This window comes from Brachyhypopomus gauderio, chromosome 11 (assembly GCF_052324685.1).
Source record: "Brachyhypopomus gauderio isolate BG-103 chromosome 11, BGAUD_0.2, whole genome shotgun sequence".
NCBI classification, from domain to species: domain Eukaryota; kingdom Metazoa; phylum Chordata; class Actinopteri; order Gymnotiformes; family Hypopomidae; genus Brachyhypopomus; species Brachyhypopomus gauderio.
Window position 1 is genome coordinate 6449976 of NC_135221.1, and position 17219 is coordinate 6467194.

The following is a 17219-nucleotide window of genomic DNA, read 5'->3' on the forward strand; positions in this document are numbered from 1 at the left end:
TAGTGAACACCCATTCATAGTAGTGAACATTCACACTCATGCTAATCCCTCAAGCTAGGTAGCAAAATGAACTAGCTTTAGCTTCCAAGAATGAGAGTGGTACCTAATTACAGCCATATATAGCCGTTTAGTTGTATGAGATTAAATCCAGGTATAATACTAGCAAGCTAATTTGTTTTCCATAAGTGATTGTGTTGTAAATTTTGGGAAAATTTCAAACTTAGGGGTTATGTATATATTGGTTTGCTCTCCAACTAAGAATTTATTATTTACGTTAATTAAAAATAAAAGTAATATTTTGGCCTGAATAACAAAGTGGTATCTTCTGTCATTTAGGTAACTAGCATGGCTGGCTAGTTTGTAGCACGCAAGCGCAGAATCCACATAACAGCCCGTTACAGCAAAAAAAATGGCGGCGGCCGTTGAGAATGTTGTTAAAGTGTGAGTTGATTTACGCTTTTCTGTTTAGCAGCTAAGTGAATATTCCCTTGTATCTGTCATCTAACAGTCTGTCAGATTATGCGTAATTTAAAAAATGATGCTAACTGTGAATGAAAGGGTGTTAAAACAGTGACTTGCCAGCTGACTTGCTAGCAAACTAGCTGCATCTTGTTCATTCATTGTTTTCCAAGAAAACAAAAAAGCTGATATTTGCTGATTACTGACCGCTCTGTGTCCTCGCTAGGGCAGCTAGCTAGCTACGTAAACAACCTGATGGCGATCAACATAAACACGTTTTACAAGCAGTTCGTATTTTGTGCATATTCAGCTCATCGTAATGAACGCTTTCATGTTGAATGTGGGATAATAGGCAGCTATCTAGTTAGCTAGCTAGCTATCTATCAGGGCAGGATAGTTGTTGTCTGGCTGCTGTAAACAGTGTGATGTTGTACCGTGCCTATTTGTTTAGTGCTAATATGAAGTTAAATTAACCAAACGAATTAAATTAGCAAGACGTTAACATGAGCACTCTTCTTCTTGCTTTTAACTGTTTGTATGGTTTCTTTAGGCTGGGGGAGCAGTACTATAGAGATGCCATGGAACAGTGCCACAGCTATAATGCTCGGCTGTGTGCAGAGAGAAGCATCCTGATGCCTTTTCTGGATTCCCAGACTGGAGTGGCTCAAAGCAACTGCTACATTTGGATGGAGAAAAGACACAGGAGTGCAGGTGTGATGCTTTCTTTTATACCTTACTGTATTGTCCTACATTAGCAACCTAGGACGGCGAAACATAATTACTGTTCTTTGAGGTGTATTAATTTCTTTTTTGACCATGATCAGGTACTGCTCCAGGGCAGCTGTATACATATCCTGCACGCCGTTGGAGAAAAAAGAGAAGGGCTCACCCACCAGAAGATCCTGCTCTGGTTTTCCCACCACTCAAAGCCGGTACTCCTATGTTTATCTTTTCGTAATTTAATTAAATTCAGAATGCTTAGCTGTTTTTATTTTTTGTAGACGTATATCACCTATTTATATTGTGTATATTTTATGTATGCAGCAGAGCTGGAATTAGGGCTCAAGAAAGATGTGTTGGGGACATTGGATGGGAGCAGTCTAGAAGCCCTGCTAAAAGGAGAACCGATAGATAAGAGAGCCCCTCCAGATCTCAGGGGCCCAGAGGAAGACACCAGTCTCGCAGACATCTCAGGGACCACTGGGGCGAGTAGCCACACAGGCTCCACACGGATCAGAAAGGTAAGTAGTTTTAAAGCTGATGTAATTAATGTTGTTGTTGTTGTTCTTTTTTTTTTTTTTGTAAAGGTAGCAAGGACATCTAAATCAATTCCAGCACCTTTATCATGATTAACACTGTTTTTATGGCAGTTGAAGAGCAGTGTGTAAATAAAATAAAATAAAAACACCCACCTATATTTAATTTTTTCCATTCCTTAGAGAATCCTGGAGCCAGAAGATTATCTGGATGACTTGGATGATGAAGACTTTGAGGAAGAGACCCCGAAACGACGAGGGAAAGGAAAGTCTAAGGTAGTTTATGTTGTAATATGCTGTGGTGTAGTTACACTTTGTTGGCGGGGCACGTTTGTCAGAGGGCATTTCTCTGTGCGTTAGGGTCGTGGAGTGGGAAATGGCAAAAAGAAATTGGAAGCGGCAGCAGCATTGGAAGACCGTGATAAACCATACGCCTGTGACAGTAAGACTCACTCTCCTTCTACAACTGTGTTTCTTCATGTTGGGGAAATGAATTTAACACAGTGTTTTCTGCCTAGTCTGTGGAAAGCGCTATAAGAATAGGCCAGGCCTGAGTTACCACTACACCCACTCTCACCTGGCTGACGAAGAAGGAGAGGACAAGGAAGAGGCTGAGATCCACACTCCTGCACCACACGAGGAGACCAAGAGTAAGTGTTTATAGTCATACACACTTTCTGACCCGCTCAGTGTCTAGCTGTTAGATGCCTAAATAAAACTGAATACAAGGTAAATCACTATATATATTGTAATATAATCCGTGTTTCCAGATGAGTCCATGATGCTAGAGAATGTCTGTGGTTTTATCCTTAGCCCCTAAAAAAGGCCCAAATGGCTTGGCACCACCAAATGATTACTGTGACTTCTGCCTGGGTGACTCGAATATGAACCAGAAGACTGGCCAGTCTGAGGAGCTGGTGTCCTGCTCAGACTGTGGACGCTCAGGTAGGTAAAGTTTTTGTTTCAGCAAATTTACGTTTTATGGCTTTCTTTTAATTTCAGTAAAAAGCTTCATTTACTTTGTTGGGGAGATACCTGACAGTATAATCTTAAGTATTTACTGAATAGTGAAGGTTCATGATGTGTACAAGCCTAGGATACTGAGCATGGTTACATAGATTTTTACATTTGTTATGGAATTAAAATGTTTACAGCTTCTAACTTATCATTAGTTATAGTAAAATCTATATCTATATCTATCTATCATCTGCTCTAAAACATAGTTAACAAACATTATATCGTTTGCTATTTTACCATTTAAATAATTGTAAATTAATAAAAAACTGTCACTTTGAACCTTGCTTGATTGACAACTACTTCAGTGCAACCTTGACAAAAGCTAAAAGTATTGAACTGCTCTTGTTGAAACCCTAAGCAAACTTTTCAGAGAACTGCCAGTAGTATTCAAACGGGCCCTGGTGGTGTCACTCTCTGAGCACTTCCTTGCTGTTCACACTTCATTGTGACGGGGGAAGTGTGGACCCCAGTCTTCTGTCTTTTCTATAAGCATGAGAGATGTCATTAATGTCTGTTTTTTAATGACTAAGGGGTGTTGTTTCTTCTTCCCTACTCCCTTAGGGCATCCATCTTGCCTTCAGTTCACAGCAGTGATGATGGCCGCTGTAAAAACGTACCGTTGGCAGTGCATTGAATGCAAGTGCTGCAATGTTTGCGGCACATCTGAGAATGACGTGCGTTCCCTCCTGCTCACACATTCAAATGCCCTGCACCCCTCACCACATTCACGCAAACCCTTTACGTAGCATTGCAGCTCTATCAGCACACGTTCATGTGTGATGTGACTTGTGCTCCCCCAGGACCAGCTCCTGTTTTGTGATGACTGTGACCGAGGATACCATATGTACTGCCTCACTCCCCCCATGTCGGATCCTCCTGAAGGTAAATTGTCCACTATCATGACTGCAGACGTTTCAGTAGTCATGATTGATGTTTGTGGACGTCCACTATGTCTTTCTTTGACCCTTTTAGTCTCTCTGTATCTTCTGTTGCAACCTGCTGATGACACTCTGTGACTCTCGAAGCTCGGTGGCCACTTCTGTTTGAGAACATCCTGTTTGAAGCCTCTTGATCAATTGATCAATTGTTAGGTGTTGTCTTGGTCTCATGATGGCAAAATATGAACAGCAATACTGATTGCTGATTCTATATTCTAATTGAACCAGGACATCTATTGGCTGATTCATGGTTCAATCACCTGTTGTAAATTTAGCCATTAAAGCTCCTTTTTAGAGAACAGCAAGTTGTGCAAAAAGTACTGAAACATTGAACAGTCAGACCTGTGCATTCAAAAGTTTAGAGAAGGTCACATTAAGTTCACCGGTAAACGTTAGAGTGCATTTTAGGCCCATCCCGAGATATTTTACCCGAAAGACAATGCGTGTGTGAGAGGTGTGTCAACACACACACACACACACAATTGGGTGCTTTTCATAAATAATCTTTTCCAGGATGCAGTGTGTTGGTATAACCTCAGTTCATCCATAACTGTATAAATATTTATTTATTTATTTGAACATCTTTACATGGACTTGAGCTACCTGTCTGAGCTGCCCCGCCCCCACTCTCCCGCTCTGTGCCTCAGGTCAGCTGATCAGCTGCTCCTGGAGGTTCCAAGGTCAAAGTGTGACCTCAGAGGGGATGGAGCCTTTTCAATTCCTGCTCGCAAATTGTGGAATGATCTACCTCTATATTTTAGACAAACCTCTTCACTGCCCACCAGTCTTAAAATCTATTTTTACCCTTTTGCTTTTTACTCGGCATGAGACTTTTAATATATGCTTTTAGATTTTAGGTGTCTTATTAATTTTGTTCGGCTTTTACCTTATGATTATGATTTACCTTTATTGGTGCAGCTAGTGTTGTACAGCACTTTTGTTTTCATCTGGTGCTGTTGTTAAAGTGCTCTATAAATAAAGTTGAGTTCAGTTGAATCTCTCTGAGCTTACATGCTTCTCATCAACATTTACAGTGTATGTTGTGTGTATGTGTACAGGGAGTTGGAGCTGTCGCTTGTGTTTGGATCTTCTGAAGGACAAGGCTTCTATCTACCAAAGCCAGAATACTACCATGGAGTAACCATGACAAGAGAACTGCTCATGAGAATCTTCATCCACCTCTTGGACACTCACACGGTCCTTTTTACACTAAATAGGCAACGGATCCCTGTCCTGACCCCGCCGTCGGCCACTAGTGTGGTTGGGACAAGACTGGAGCAGGGAGAAGAAATCCTTTAGGAAAGAAAAGCATCACCTCACCTTTCTCTCAGTGTTCTGTTCTGACTGTTAAGCATTTCTCTTGAGTGTTTGAGTAAATTGAGCACACTAAGGAAAGGAACCATTTCCTTGATTATTACTAATTATGATTATTTGGTTAAATTTTTTTTTATCAATTACCTTTTTTTTTTTTTTTATTACGCAATGCATGTCATAGAAATCTGACAATGATATGATGGATTTTAATATCTGTATGTATCTGAAGTATACCTCTTTCTTATAACTTTTCCTTGCAGGAACTCATGGTGCCAAGGTCCAAATTCACAAAACAGTTGTCTGTTTATTGTTTGTTTGTTTGTTTGTTTTTTTCTTTTTTCTGTTATGTAAACTTTTAAATATTTTTTTGCTCTAGCTGTGTATAATGAGGCAGTAGGCAGCAGTTTATTGTTTATTAAAAATATGGTTATATGAGCATATGATGTGTACTCCTACACACGTACCCTCACAGGGACATTTCTGAATGCTTATCTTTTTAGTAGAATTTTGTAAATGATACAGCTTGACCTGCGTTCAACTAACCATATTTAATCACTGTGTACTGTAACTTTTTTTGTATTTGGTTGTTTTTTTTAATATTACAGTGGGAGTTTTGTGTCTTAGTATTTGGTAATGAAACTAGCATTGTTAGGCTATTGTGTCTTTTTATGTATTTCCCTAATCTCAATAAACATTCATGTAACACAGGAATACATACTTTTATGTTTTCTAAATCAACTCAAAACACAGTAAACAGGTGCAGGAAACCACAGGAAACCATTTAAACAATATGCTGTACAAGGAACCTCACAATTATGTCCACAAAATGCACCGCAATGTAATGCTTCAATGCTATTTGGGTTTTTTCTTTTTTTGCAAATCATCCAACCTTGGGTTCCATTCAGAGAAGCTTGTCTTGAAGCGAGATCGCATCCATTCAAGACACTTGTGGGTATTAAGGGCAAGAAACGGCTTTACAGTTGTATTAATGTAGTTTCGATTAAGAACTAGTTCCCAGTGGAGGTCGTTAGCGGCCTTGACGCGTGTTCCCCCTCCTTTGTTCCTTCCACCTGCAGAGGAGCAAAGCCTTGAAGGTGACCCGGAAGTGCTTGTTGCACAGTGCATAGCAGACAGGGTTTACTGTGCTGTTCACATAGCAGAGCCAGTATCCCAGCTGCCAAAGCCCGTCAGGGACACAGTCCTCACAGAACGTGGACACCAGCACCATGATGTTATAGGGCGTCCATGTCACTATGAAGGCCAGGAGGATGGCACACAGGGTCCGTGCAGCTTTCTTCTCCCTGATCAGAGACCAGCCACGGGGCTTTCGGCTTTGCCGCGCTGCTCTTTGCAAAACAGACGCTCTCGTAGGTGCCGTTGTCTGGCTGAGTGACTGCAGGCTGCCTGACTGACAGTCCACGTCACTGGTGTCCGAATCAAAGTCAGAATCGTTCACAGAGTCCAGGTGACTTTCAGGCATGCTGACAAGGTGAATGGTTGCAGTGTTCTGCTTCTCCTCCCCACTGGGGGAGCTGTAGCCCGTGCCAGGCTCATCTGCAGCATACGAAGGGGGTTTGGTGCATGGCTTCTTCCTCTTCTTCCACCATGTCGCTGTGCAGTGAGTGATGGAGGAACACAGAGTTGTGGGGTTATGCTCGGATTCTGGCTGTGTGGTTCTGTCCTGGTTCTGGCTTGCATTGCTGCTTCTGCACTGGGAGTTCTGATGACCGGATCTCTGCAAGAAAAGAGTCCAAGCAAACAAAATGAATCTTGTGAGCTCAAATTAGATTGTTTTGTTCACTTGATCTTTGCAGTCAGACAACAGTTTTCTTTTCACATCCATCCTATCATGAACACAGAGTGATAATATATTAAAAAAATGAACCAAATATTTCTGAACTCACCTGGCCAGATTTGTTTGTGTTATTTCCTTCGGAACCCATTAACCCAGCCAGATGCTTGGACCGTTTCTCTGTCTCTCGGTACACCTGCCAGTACAGGATCACCATCACACAGACCGGCAGGTAGAAGGCAGCGATGGCTGTCCCAAACGTGATCACAGGCTGAGACAAGAACTGGACTGAACACTGGTCCTCTGCGACTGTCCTCTTGCCCACTATGTACTGCCAGAACATAATCGCTGGCGCCCAAAGGACAAACGATACGCCCCAGGCCAGGCCAATCAACAGAGCCGCTCGTTTGGTTGTCCGCCTGACCCGATAGGTCAGAGGACGTGTGACAGACAAGTAGCGGTCGAAGCTGATGACCAGCAGGTTCATGACAGAAGCGTTGCTTGCCACATAATCCACAGCCAACCAGACATCACAGGCCAGATTCCCTAATGTCCAGCGGCCAATCAGAATGTAGGTTGTGTACAGGTTCATTGAGATGGTGCCAAGGATGAGGTCAGCCACTGCCAGGCTTAACAAGAAATAGTTACTGACGGTCCGGAGCAGCGGGTTTACGCGGAAGGAGATGATGACGAGAATGTTGCCCACGACGGTGATGGCTGAGAGGGGGACGGTGATTAGGGTGATCATGGCTGTCCTCCAGGCAATGCCATCACCAGCGTGCTCCTCTGTGGCATTGAATGAAGTGGACAGATTAAATATGCCTTCCGTGACATTCATTCTGATGAGAAACCGGAAGAATATCTTGATTCACTGAACTCTGAATACATATTTTGCATATTTTTTTTAGAACCACCACTGCTATGTTTTGTTGTCTGTTGGTTGCATTTTAAATGGTATTCCTCTTGGAACCTGTGTGGACAAATAGCTCTTATATGGTTAGGTATTCAGAGAAAAGTGTATATATATATATATATATATATATATATATATATATATATATGTATATATATACCCTGCAGTAGGATGAAATGGACGATGAAAGTACTGCTTGCTTTTCATCTGCTGCCTTAAACTCTTATCTAATCAGTCATTGGTGGTGTACTTTGTGATTGTACGTTTCTAATGACTAAAATGACGTAGGCCTACTGTCCGAGAAAGGAAAGCCAACAGTGTTCAGTGTTAGAAAAATCAGTGTTGTAGTAATTGTGTTGATTTTGTGTGTAATCCACAGTCATTAAATCAGTTGCATTTGACTCTAAAGTCCACAGTCGCTCAGTGTATATCAGTCACCTGTGGTCAGTATGCTGTGAGATTCCAAATAAATAGGCGCGTCTTTAAAATCCACCAAACACAGTGTCAAACACACAGTGTTCATGAGAGTTCATTTAAACAAAGCCAATGTCCTGTTTCACCCACCCAGTGCTCAGCTAGCTTTGCCTCTGTCATAACAACAGTTATTTTGACCCTCAACCAGCTAAATAATCGGAAAGTTTTGTCTGCGTGTATGGTCTTGATGTCTTAAGACCTATTTGACAAACAGAACTGGTCCCTTGGTCCACGGATACAGATCCTTGACCACAAGGCTGCAGCTGATCCTCTAGATTAGTAGACATCATTCACAAACACAGGGCCCTTCAACATAAACCTGCTCCACCCTCAACGGCAAACTACGCAGAGTTCAAATAAAGGCGGACGGAGAGGAGGCGTGTGGGTTCGTGTGAACCACAACATCTATGGTCTTGCTACACTTATCAATCTGTCAGTCAAGTAGCAAAGAATAAGGTTTGAATCCGACATACAGTTCGTATTTATGTCGTATTCATGTAGCTACAGTGTTGACAAGAAAAAGTGTTTTCAGCAAGTCATTAGACGTAAGGAAACAATGTCACTGATATTTAAGATGATATAATAGCCCCCATAATATTGTAGATGGAACTGTATCTAATATTTTCATAAATACGATATATCGATATGTGAAACAGGGATAATGAGTGATTTCCTGAATTACTGAGAATATTTTGTACATTTTATTAAATGTTAAGGACATACAGGTCTGATATAGCTAAAACTCGCTATAATTCACTCATGCATTTGTTTTTTAACCAGATTAAATTGTCCGTTAAAGGCCTGATTACCACGGACACATAGCGAGTGTAGAGGAAACATTCAGCTTTTAATATTTCTAGAATATTTCGCCATTTGATGTTAAAGTAGAATGTTATATTATCTTCTTATTGAAATTGCTCTTTAAAAATTATGCTATTTTAAAGAGCTGTGATTTCGAAAGTAACTTTTCTAAGTTTCTTTTAAATATTATTTTCTTGCATTTAATGTTATTTTAAAATTTTTTCTTGCGATATTACTATTACAAAAGTTCTTTAACAGGTGTCAAAAAGTAGGAGCAACTGCGAAATTTTGTGATTATTTTGATGATAGAATATAATTGTAATGTATAACTATGTAGCCTAGGTGTTTGATATTATTTTGTCCACGAACTTAAGTACAGAACAACGAAGCTTAAATTTCCAGCGTTGTATTCATCGGGAAAATTGCGACATTACTTTCTCTAAATAGTCCAACCTAAATTAGCATCTACTTCACTGAATACGAATCTTTTAAGGTCTAATTCAGAGATAATTCAGCTGCAACTGCAGCACCGTCTGTGTGCATACATCAACTCCTCGCAAAGAAAAAGTGCCTCGTTATAGAAACCCAGATAGATGGCCAACATTTTTAGTAACAAATAGCCTGTTTAAAACATTACATGACAAAGGATGCATTTACATAAATATTACATACAGAACATTCAGTAAATATTATTGTAGGCTATGCAGTCTATTGCGAATGTTTGAACCTTTTACACACGTCTAATTTGCGCCATGGGAGAGCAGTACCAAGTTTGGTTATTGCATTTCCAGGCTGCTGATTATTAACAGACTGCAGATTTTCACAGAGAAATACAAGCAGACAGTAAAGAAAAGTAAGTGGACCAAACTTACTGAGCTGTAGTAGTAGTAGCTTATTACACGTGGAGTTCAGACGACCGCACGGGCCAAAAAGCACCCTGCACGTATCCACCCTAACACTCAAATGACACTGGTGTACACTCAAATGACACTGGTGTTCACTCAAATGACACTGGTGTACTCAACGCGCTGCTGTAGCCCACTGAAGTCTGGAGGATTAGGAAATGTGCGTGGTGTGGCAGAGATGAATGGCCATATGAAAGAAAATATATACGACACACATAAGTATTTGGTTGGTAAACTGCGACGAGTATACCATACGATTCCTTTGCATTCAAAAATGTAAAAATGTAGCAGTCTTGTGTTGCGGTGGAAGTCAAACCTTATCGTTGTATTCGTGAATAGCGGGGCTTATTCTCTGCAGAATACATTTATGACACAGAAAAAGGTTGTTTTGAAGCACTGAGTGAGTAAGTTGCTCGTTTTATCAATCAATAAACAAACAAACAAACAAAACAAATCTTTATTTGGGGTATATAGTTCTCAGCACGATCCAGCAGAGGGCGCCATATAACAAGATTCCGGCTGACTCCGCATGAAGAGCAGGGTTGGGCTGCAGCATTCAACAACGCCACGGCATTCGAAATATATAGACTAAAACGGTTATTATACAAATCATATACCGTTTCTGTACAAAAGGCCCTACAGGAGCGTAACCATTTAACTGGCTGGACGTGACGTCATCACTCTGGCAGTTGACGAGTTCGTTTCAGTTGGTCTTTGTGGGGAGCCCGTTGTGCGATGTTCGTCGAGGGATTTTGATTGTATATAGTGCATCGTTCGTGCGTACATGACTTAATGTAAGTTTATTGTTGTTCTGGATGGCGGAGGATGTAATGTAGTAGTAGTTGTAATGTAATATGATCACGTTTGCGTTCGTGTGATCACGGCGCTTTGAGTTCACCGCACGGGTTTAGCTAACTTGTTAGCGGTTAGCACGTGATTATTAAGTTAGTTCAGTTACGATGACTTGTTTCTTTACAGTGTGTGTTATGTCCGACCCTTACGTTTGTATATTTGTTACCTTATAACTATTTACATAGCATACTATTTCGCTGTTATGAGTAGTTACATATTTCGTTGTACAGCGTTATTAAGTCATTAAGACAATTGCATATATTCGCCACCAGAGGGTGCAAAGGCACCAGTTGTACTGTTTATTCTATTTGTGCTTGTTATCTGTAAATGGAGATTATACATCTCATATCTGTATTTGTATTTTCAGAACCACACACACAACTACACATTTGCACTATACACAGCCATCCTGTAACACACACCTCACATTCATATCCCTGCCTTGAACTGAAGAATAAAGAGTTGAATGCATTTTGGCCTCAAGTGGTGTTCTGGCCGACACACCGGGGTTGAATATAGCAAAAGAGGGTAGACCAGTGACCAGCTCTAACTCTCAAGTTTAGTCTTCACTACATTTAATGGTCCTTCGAGCCGGATAGAGCTGTGTTTACCCCCTGAAGATGGATGCAGTACAACAACACGAGGCAGAGGATGTACGTCCCAAGCGGCGTCTACGGCTCCCAACTCGCTATGAAGATTATGAGGTAGCATTAGCCGGTTATCATCCTCACAGACATGGACACGATGACGGGCGGAATCCGTATCAGGAGGGAAGGGCCAAGATGACCACCCTCAACTACACTCACGGTTCACCACGCCACCAGCCCGTGGGATATGATGAGGATTGGACAGAGGCAGATGCATGCTATCCTGGCACCAGTCTGACGCTTGAAGCAGAAGACCAGAGGGCATCTCAGCTACGCTCAGATCAAGTATACAGGGGAGCGACACGAGATTACTCTACTCCACATCCATACTCTCTCTCTCGGCAGCCTGAAGAGGATATCAGAGTAGAGCTGGAGGAGATTCAGCATGAACGGCTCTTACTCCGACAATCACAGCAGCGCATTTCATCTGACCTAGCTGAACTTCGCTCCATCAGAGCAGATATGAAGGAGCTTGTAGATACAGCTCGTCACTTCCAGTCTGACCAAAGTCCTCTTCATAGCACACAACTGAAACAAGACGCCTGTGTTAGTAGACAGGACCCAACCCCAGCACAGATGTGGCCATCCTGCAAGAGCGAACCAGATATCGAGGAGGATGACTGGCCTGCGCCGCCTTCCTGGCCAGACAATTCAGAAGAAGTGCAACCATCTAGCGACCAACCGCTAACGGACCGCCTCGACCAGATGATTAGAGAGCTTCAGGCCCTCAAGATGGAGGCTCAGGCAACTGACAAGAGTATACATCTTAAGGCGAAGACATCTCCTCAAGCTCCAGTTCGCAACGCAAACGCTGATGGAGGACGCCATTCACGTGGAACTACTCACTCGCCTCAGGTAGTAAGCACCAGGACCACAGCACCCCCTCCTAGTTCCTGGACTCTACCGATGAGGTCGCAACGTCTTGAACGACAGTCGACAGTTCCACAGCCTGCAGCTCCCGCCCGATCGCGGCCACCTCTTCACACGCAGTCCCTCCATCACAGCTCCTCCGTGGCGGAGACATCTTACAGAGGGCCTCGTCCCACCATACCCAACTTCACAAACCGAGACCCTAGTGAGTTTGCTCGACTGAAGATCGCATTGGAGAACCTCTTGCCCGCTGATGGGACTGAGCTATTCAAATATCAGGTACTGGTAGATCACCTGAAACTGGAGGAGGCTACGCTTATTGCAGACGCCTACTTGCACTCCCCAACGCCCTACACAGACACTATGGCAGCGTTGAGTGACAAGTTCGGCCAGCCCCATCAGGTAGCACTGAAGCGAATCGCTACAGTAATGGACTCCCCAGACGTGAGACGTGGGGACACCGCTGCCTTTGAGAAGTTTGCGCTTCAGATCCAGTCACTGGTGGGCATGCTCCGAACACTAGGCCCAGAAGGAGAAGTGGAGTTACAGTGTGGTTCACATGTGGCCCGACTGCTTAGTAAGCTACCAACCGAGCAGAGGGCAGAGTTTCGCCGCCGCATGTTCTACCACTCTGGGACCAGCTACACCCTGCTTGACCTTGCAGCATGGCTGAATTATGAGGCCTGGTGCCAAGATTTTGATGGCCAGCTACCTGCAAAGGGGACCAGGGAAGGACAGAGGCCTAGATTAGAGCCGCGTCAGGGAAGGAGATCAGCCACAGTTCTGCATGGCGCTGGCGAAGCAACGAAGAAGGAGAGCACTCCACCCAAGCAGGCGTTCTCGCAAGGGAAGAGCCAGCCCTATTGCCCCTTCTGTGACAGTTCAGAGCATTACCTCAGTCAGTGTACAGCGATATCTAAGCTTACCAAAACGCAAGTAGCGGACTGGATAAGGACCAGCCGGAGGTGCTGGAGATGTGCACGACGGCATCAGGCAGCGCAGTGTAACCTAAAGAAGGCTTGCGGTCTGTGTCAGGGAAAACACCTACAGGTGCTTCATGAGGTCAACGCCAGGTCATTGAAGGGACCAGCCAAGCTTGCCGCAATGGAGAAACCTAGCGAGAGTTCAACCACTGAGGTACTCTACCTCGATAGACCCACAGCAGGCAGTAGAGTCCTGCTAAAGGTTGTCCGCATTCTCATTCATCACGGCAACCAGACACTTGATACTTTCGCTGTCTTAGATGATGGCTCGGAGAGAACAATGCTGCTGCCTGCTGCGACAGACAGGCTTAGTCTGCAAGGCGCCCCAGAAGATCTATCACTGCGTACCATACAACAGGATGTGCAAACTCTCCATGGTGCATCAGTGTCTTTCTCGATCTCCTCTCCTGCCAACCCGAAACGGAAGTATCGCATCACAGGAGCATTCACTGCAGCTCGCATCGACCTAGCAGATCATACCTACCCCATGGAGCAACTTCAGCGAAAATACAAGCATTTGGTTGGTCTGCCAATACAGCCCTTCAAGACTGTCAGACCCCTTCTACTCATCGGGAGTGACCACCCACATCTCATTACTCCCATGGAGCCGGTCCGGTTGGGGCCTCCGGGAGGCCCTGCCGCAGTTCGTACGAGGTTGGGCTGGGTGTTACAGGGGCCTGCTAGTATGGTACACCAGACGGCTTGCCCACACCAGTGCTTGGTGACATCGGTACCAACTCAGGTGAATGAGCTGATGGGCTATGTGGAGAAATTATGGCAAGTTGATACGGTGCCATTCAGAAGTGATAAGCTGGTCACCCGCTCCAGACAGGATCATGAGGCTGTAAGCCTCCTTGAGATGCGAACCTCACGTGTGGATGTGGATGGTGTCCTCCGTTATGCCACACCGCTGCTCCGTCATACAAACATGCCCTGCCTTCAGGCCACTAAAGACGCCGTCATGCCATGCCTGAGGAGGGTTGAACGGAGATTGTCTAGAGATCCTGAGTGGGCCAGTGCCTACAAGGCAGAGATGGGAAAACTGATTCAAGCAGGATCAGTGAAGAAGCTCGAGACTCAACAGCTGTCTGAGGAAGGGGAAGCCTGGTATGTTCCCCATCACATGGTCAGTCATAACGGCAAGAACCGATTAGTGTTCAACTGTTCTTATCAGTACCAAGGGCAAAGCCTGAATGAACACTTACTTCCTGGACCAACATTAGGAGCATCTTTGCTAGGGGTCCTTCTGAGGTTCCGCGAGCATGCCACAGCCATCTCAGGTGATATCAAAGGTATGTTTCACCAAGTCCGCCTACTCCCTGAGGATCGCGCCTTGCTACGCTTCATATGGCGTGACTTAGCCCAGAATGAGCCTGTAGCAGTATATGAGTGGCAAGTACTGCCCTTTGGCACAACGTGCAGCCCTTGCTGCGCCACATTTGCCCTGCAGCGACATGTTACAGATAACAGCCAGCCTGGGGACGAGGTAAGATCCTCAGTCAAGAGATGCTTCTATGTCGATAATTGTCTGCAGAGCTTCCCGACCGTGACTGAGGCTAGACATCTCATTGATCAGTTGAGACCGTTACTGTTGTCAGCTGGATTTGACTTGCGCCAGTGGGCCAGCAATGAGCCCGGGGCTATTAGTCACCTGCCTGAAGAGGCCCGATCAAACAGTGCTGAACTCTGGCTCAGTCTCGAGAAGGTTGACAGTCCCGAGTCCACCCTGGGTCTTAGTTGGAACTTTCAGGAAGATCTCCTTGGTTACAAGCACCGTCCGGTTCATTATGGCGTCCCGACTATGCGTAATATCTACAAGGTGCTCGCCAGTCAGTACGATCCTTTGGGGTTCATCTTACCCTACACCACCCGAGCCAAGATGTTAGTCCGGCACCTGTGGGACAAGCACAGAGGCTGGGATGACCCGAATTTACCCCCTGACCTCCTTCAGCAGTGGAGGGACTGGGAGGAAGAGTTGCAGTTTTTACCTCTGGTTGTCTTGCCACGGCCGTACTTACCTAAGGATGCAGATCTATCTGATGTCCAGCGAGAAGTGCATGTGTTCTGTGACGCTTCAGAACAAGCCTATGGCTCAGTAGCCTACCTACGGACTGTTGACGGTCAAGGCCAGACCTATCTGTCATTCTTGTTGGGCCGGTCAAGAGTTGCACCCAAACGACTGCTTTCTATACCCAGACTAGAACTTTGTGCCGCACTTACAGGTGCACAACTCTCTCAGATTGTGCAAAGGGAGCTTACCCTGAACATAGACAGAACAGTCCTGTGGTCAGATTCCACCACAGTATTGACATGGCTCAAGTCTGAATCTTGCCGTTTCAAGGTCTTTGTGGGCACTCGAGTTGCCGAGATCCAAGACCTGACAGATCCTCATGCCTGGCGGTATGTAGATTCAGCCAGGAATCCTGCCGACGACATCACAAGGGGAAGGACGCTGCAGCAGCTTGCAGAGGCCAATAGGTGGAGTCAAGGGCCATCCTTCCTTCTACAGAGTCCAGATCAATGGCCAGAGCAGCATACTACCGCGCTGGGAGATGACCTCACGGAGGTCCGTCGATCTACAACCTGCGGCACTGCCTCTGCCGTGTTGAACTCTTCAGATGCAGACCACAGCGAGTTCCATACCTGGGGGGAGCTCCTAGAGAGCACTGCACGAGAGTTATGTGGAACGGGCGATAAGAGCAGTCAACCTACGGCCGAACATTACCGCGACGCGGAGCAAGTTATCCTGAGCAGAGCCCAGCTGAGCAGCTTCCCAGAGGAATTCCACCGTCTGAGAGATGAGCCAGCACATCCAACAACCAAGCTGCTGATCCAGGATTTTGACCGACGTCTGCGACACCCAGGTCCAGAACGAGTGCTCGCTGAGATCCGCCGCTCTTACTGGATCCTGCGAGGACGCGAGGCGATCCGCCGTCTCCAGAGCAGCTGTGCTGATTGTCGTCGGTGGAAGTCGAAACCTGCTGTGCCTAAGATGGCTGACCTCCCTGCAGCCCGCCTTCGTCTGTTCAAGCCCGCCTTCTATTCCACTGGAATGGACTGTTTCGGGCCACTAGGGGTCAAAGTGGGGCGGCGGGCTGAGAAGAGATGGGGGATTGTCTTTAAATGCCTGACTACTAGAGCTGTGCATCTAGACATCCTGACCTCTATTGATACTGACTCATTTCTGATGGCTCTTCGGAGATTCATCGCACGAAGAGGCAGACCTGCAGAGCTGTTCTCAGACCAAGGGACCAATTTCCGGGGAGGTGAGAGAGAGCTTAGAGAAGCATTCACAACGTTGTCTCCAGTCTTGCAACAACAACTATCCAAGCAGATGATTTCGTTTCATTTCAACCCCCCAGCTGCACCTCACTTTGGGGGTGCATGGGAGAGGGAGATACGTTCGGTGAAGACTGCTCTCTATACTACAGTGGGCGCACAGGCAGTCTCAGAGGAGGTCTTACGGACTGTGCTACTTGAGGTTGAAGGCATCCTCAACTCCAAGCCACTGGGCTACGTTTCCTCTGATGCGAGAGACCCTGATCCAGTCACACCCAATGTCCTCCTGATGGGGCGGCCAGATGGATCTCTCCCGCAGGTGGTTTACCCTAAGGATGAGCTCCTGAGCCGCCGCCATTGGAGGCACTCCCAGGTACTAGCAGACCACTTTTGGTCGAGCTTCATCCGCTCATACTTACCTGGTCTTCAGTCACGCCAGAAGTGGCGTTCTACACTAGCGGATCTAACAGAGGACTCTGTAGTCATGATTGTCGACCCCCAGCTCCCCAGAGCTCTGTGGCCAATTGGACGGGTCATCAAGGTCCACCCTAGTCCAGATGGACGAATTAGATCGGCTGATGTGCAGGTAAAGGATAGAGTATACACACGACCTGTCGCCAGGCTGGTCCTCCTTCCAGCTCTCCCGTCTGATGAAGATGAGAAGAGTCCCGCAGCTCCAACCAGTGTGCAGCCATAGAGCCCTTTTGTTTTTTAAGCAA

General features: G+C 45.3%; 2 protein-coding genes across 3 annotated transcripts; one reads left to right on the forward strand and one right to left on the reverse strand.

Moving 5' to 3' along the window:
- The first annotated feature begins 8 nt into the window (after positions 1-8).
- On the forward strand, positions 9-5689 carry dpf2l (D4, zinc and double PHD fingers family 2, like). Of its 2 annotated transcripts, none has more exons than XM_077021331.1 (12): positions 9-151; positions 337-441; positions 1010-1170; positions 1284-1391; positions 1504-1700; positions 1899-1991; positions 2076-2157; positions 2234-2365; positions 2529-2660; positions 3294-3406; positions 3533-3614; positions 4729-5689. In XM_077021331.1, exons 2-12 carry the CDS (start codon positions 410-412, stop codon positions 4809-4811), a joined length of 1215 nt encoding a protein of 404 aa, XP_076877446.1. In that variant the 5' UTR covers positions 9-151; positions 337-409; the 3' UTR covers positions 4812-5689. The 2 variants fall into 2 exon arrangements, with proteins under 2 accessions (XP_076877446.1, XP_076877447.1); XM_077021332.1 differs by having other exon boundaries at positions 1507-1700.
- Positions 5688-9981, reverse strand: chrm1a (cholinergic receptor, muscarinic 1a). Its single transcript, XM_077021330.1, has 3 exons — positions 9837-9981; positions 6889-7746; positions 5688-6719 (listed from the first exon to the last, which is right to left on the reverse strand). The coding sequence occupies exons 2-3, from the start codon at positions 7612-7614 to the stop codon at positions 6012-6014; spliced, it is 1434 nt and encodes a 477-aa protein (XP_076877445.1). The 5' UTR covers positions 7615-7746; positions 9837-9981; the 3' UTR covers positions 5688-6011.
- Positions 9982-17219: the final 7238 nt, after the last annotated feature.

What these genes read in the sequence shown, in the direction of transcription:
- dpf2l (XM_077021331.1), top strand. Translation starts at nt 410, where the DNA reads ATGGCGGCGGCCGTTGAGAATGTTGTTAAAGT. An exon ending in TAAACCATACGCCTGTGACA is followed by an intron (nt 2,158 to 2,233) that starts GTAAGACTCACT and finishes TTTTCTGCCTAG; the next exon opens with TCTGTGGAAAGCGCTATAAG. An exon ending in CTCAGACTGTGGACGCTCAG is followed by an intron (nt 2,661 to 3,293) that starts GTAGGTAAAGTT and finishes CTACTCCCTTAG; the next exon opens with GGCATCCATCTTGCCTTCAG.
- chrm1a (XM_077021330.1), bottom strand. Translation starts at nt 7,614, where the DNA reads ATGAATGTCACGGAAGGCATATTTAATCTGTCCACTTCATTCAATGCC. An exon ending in ACACAAACAAATCTGGCCAG is followed by an intron (nt 6,720 to 6,888) that starts GTGAGTTCAGAA and finishes CTTTTCTTGCAG; the next exon opens with AGATCCGGTCATCAGAACTC.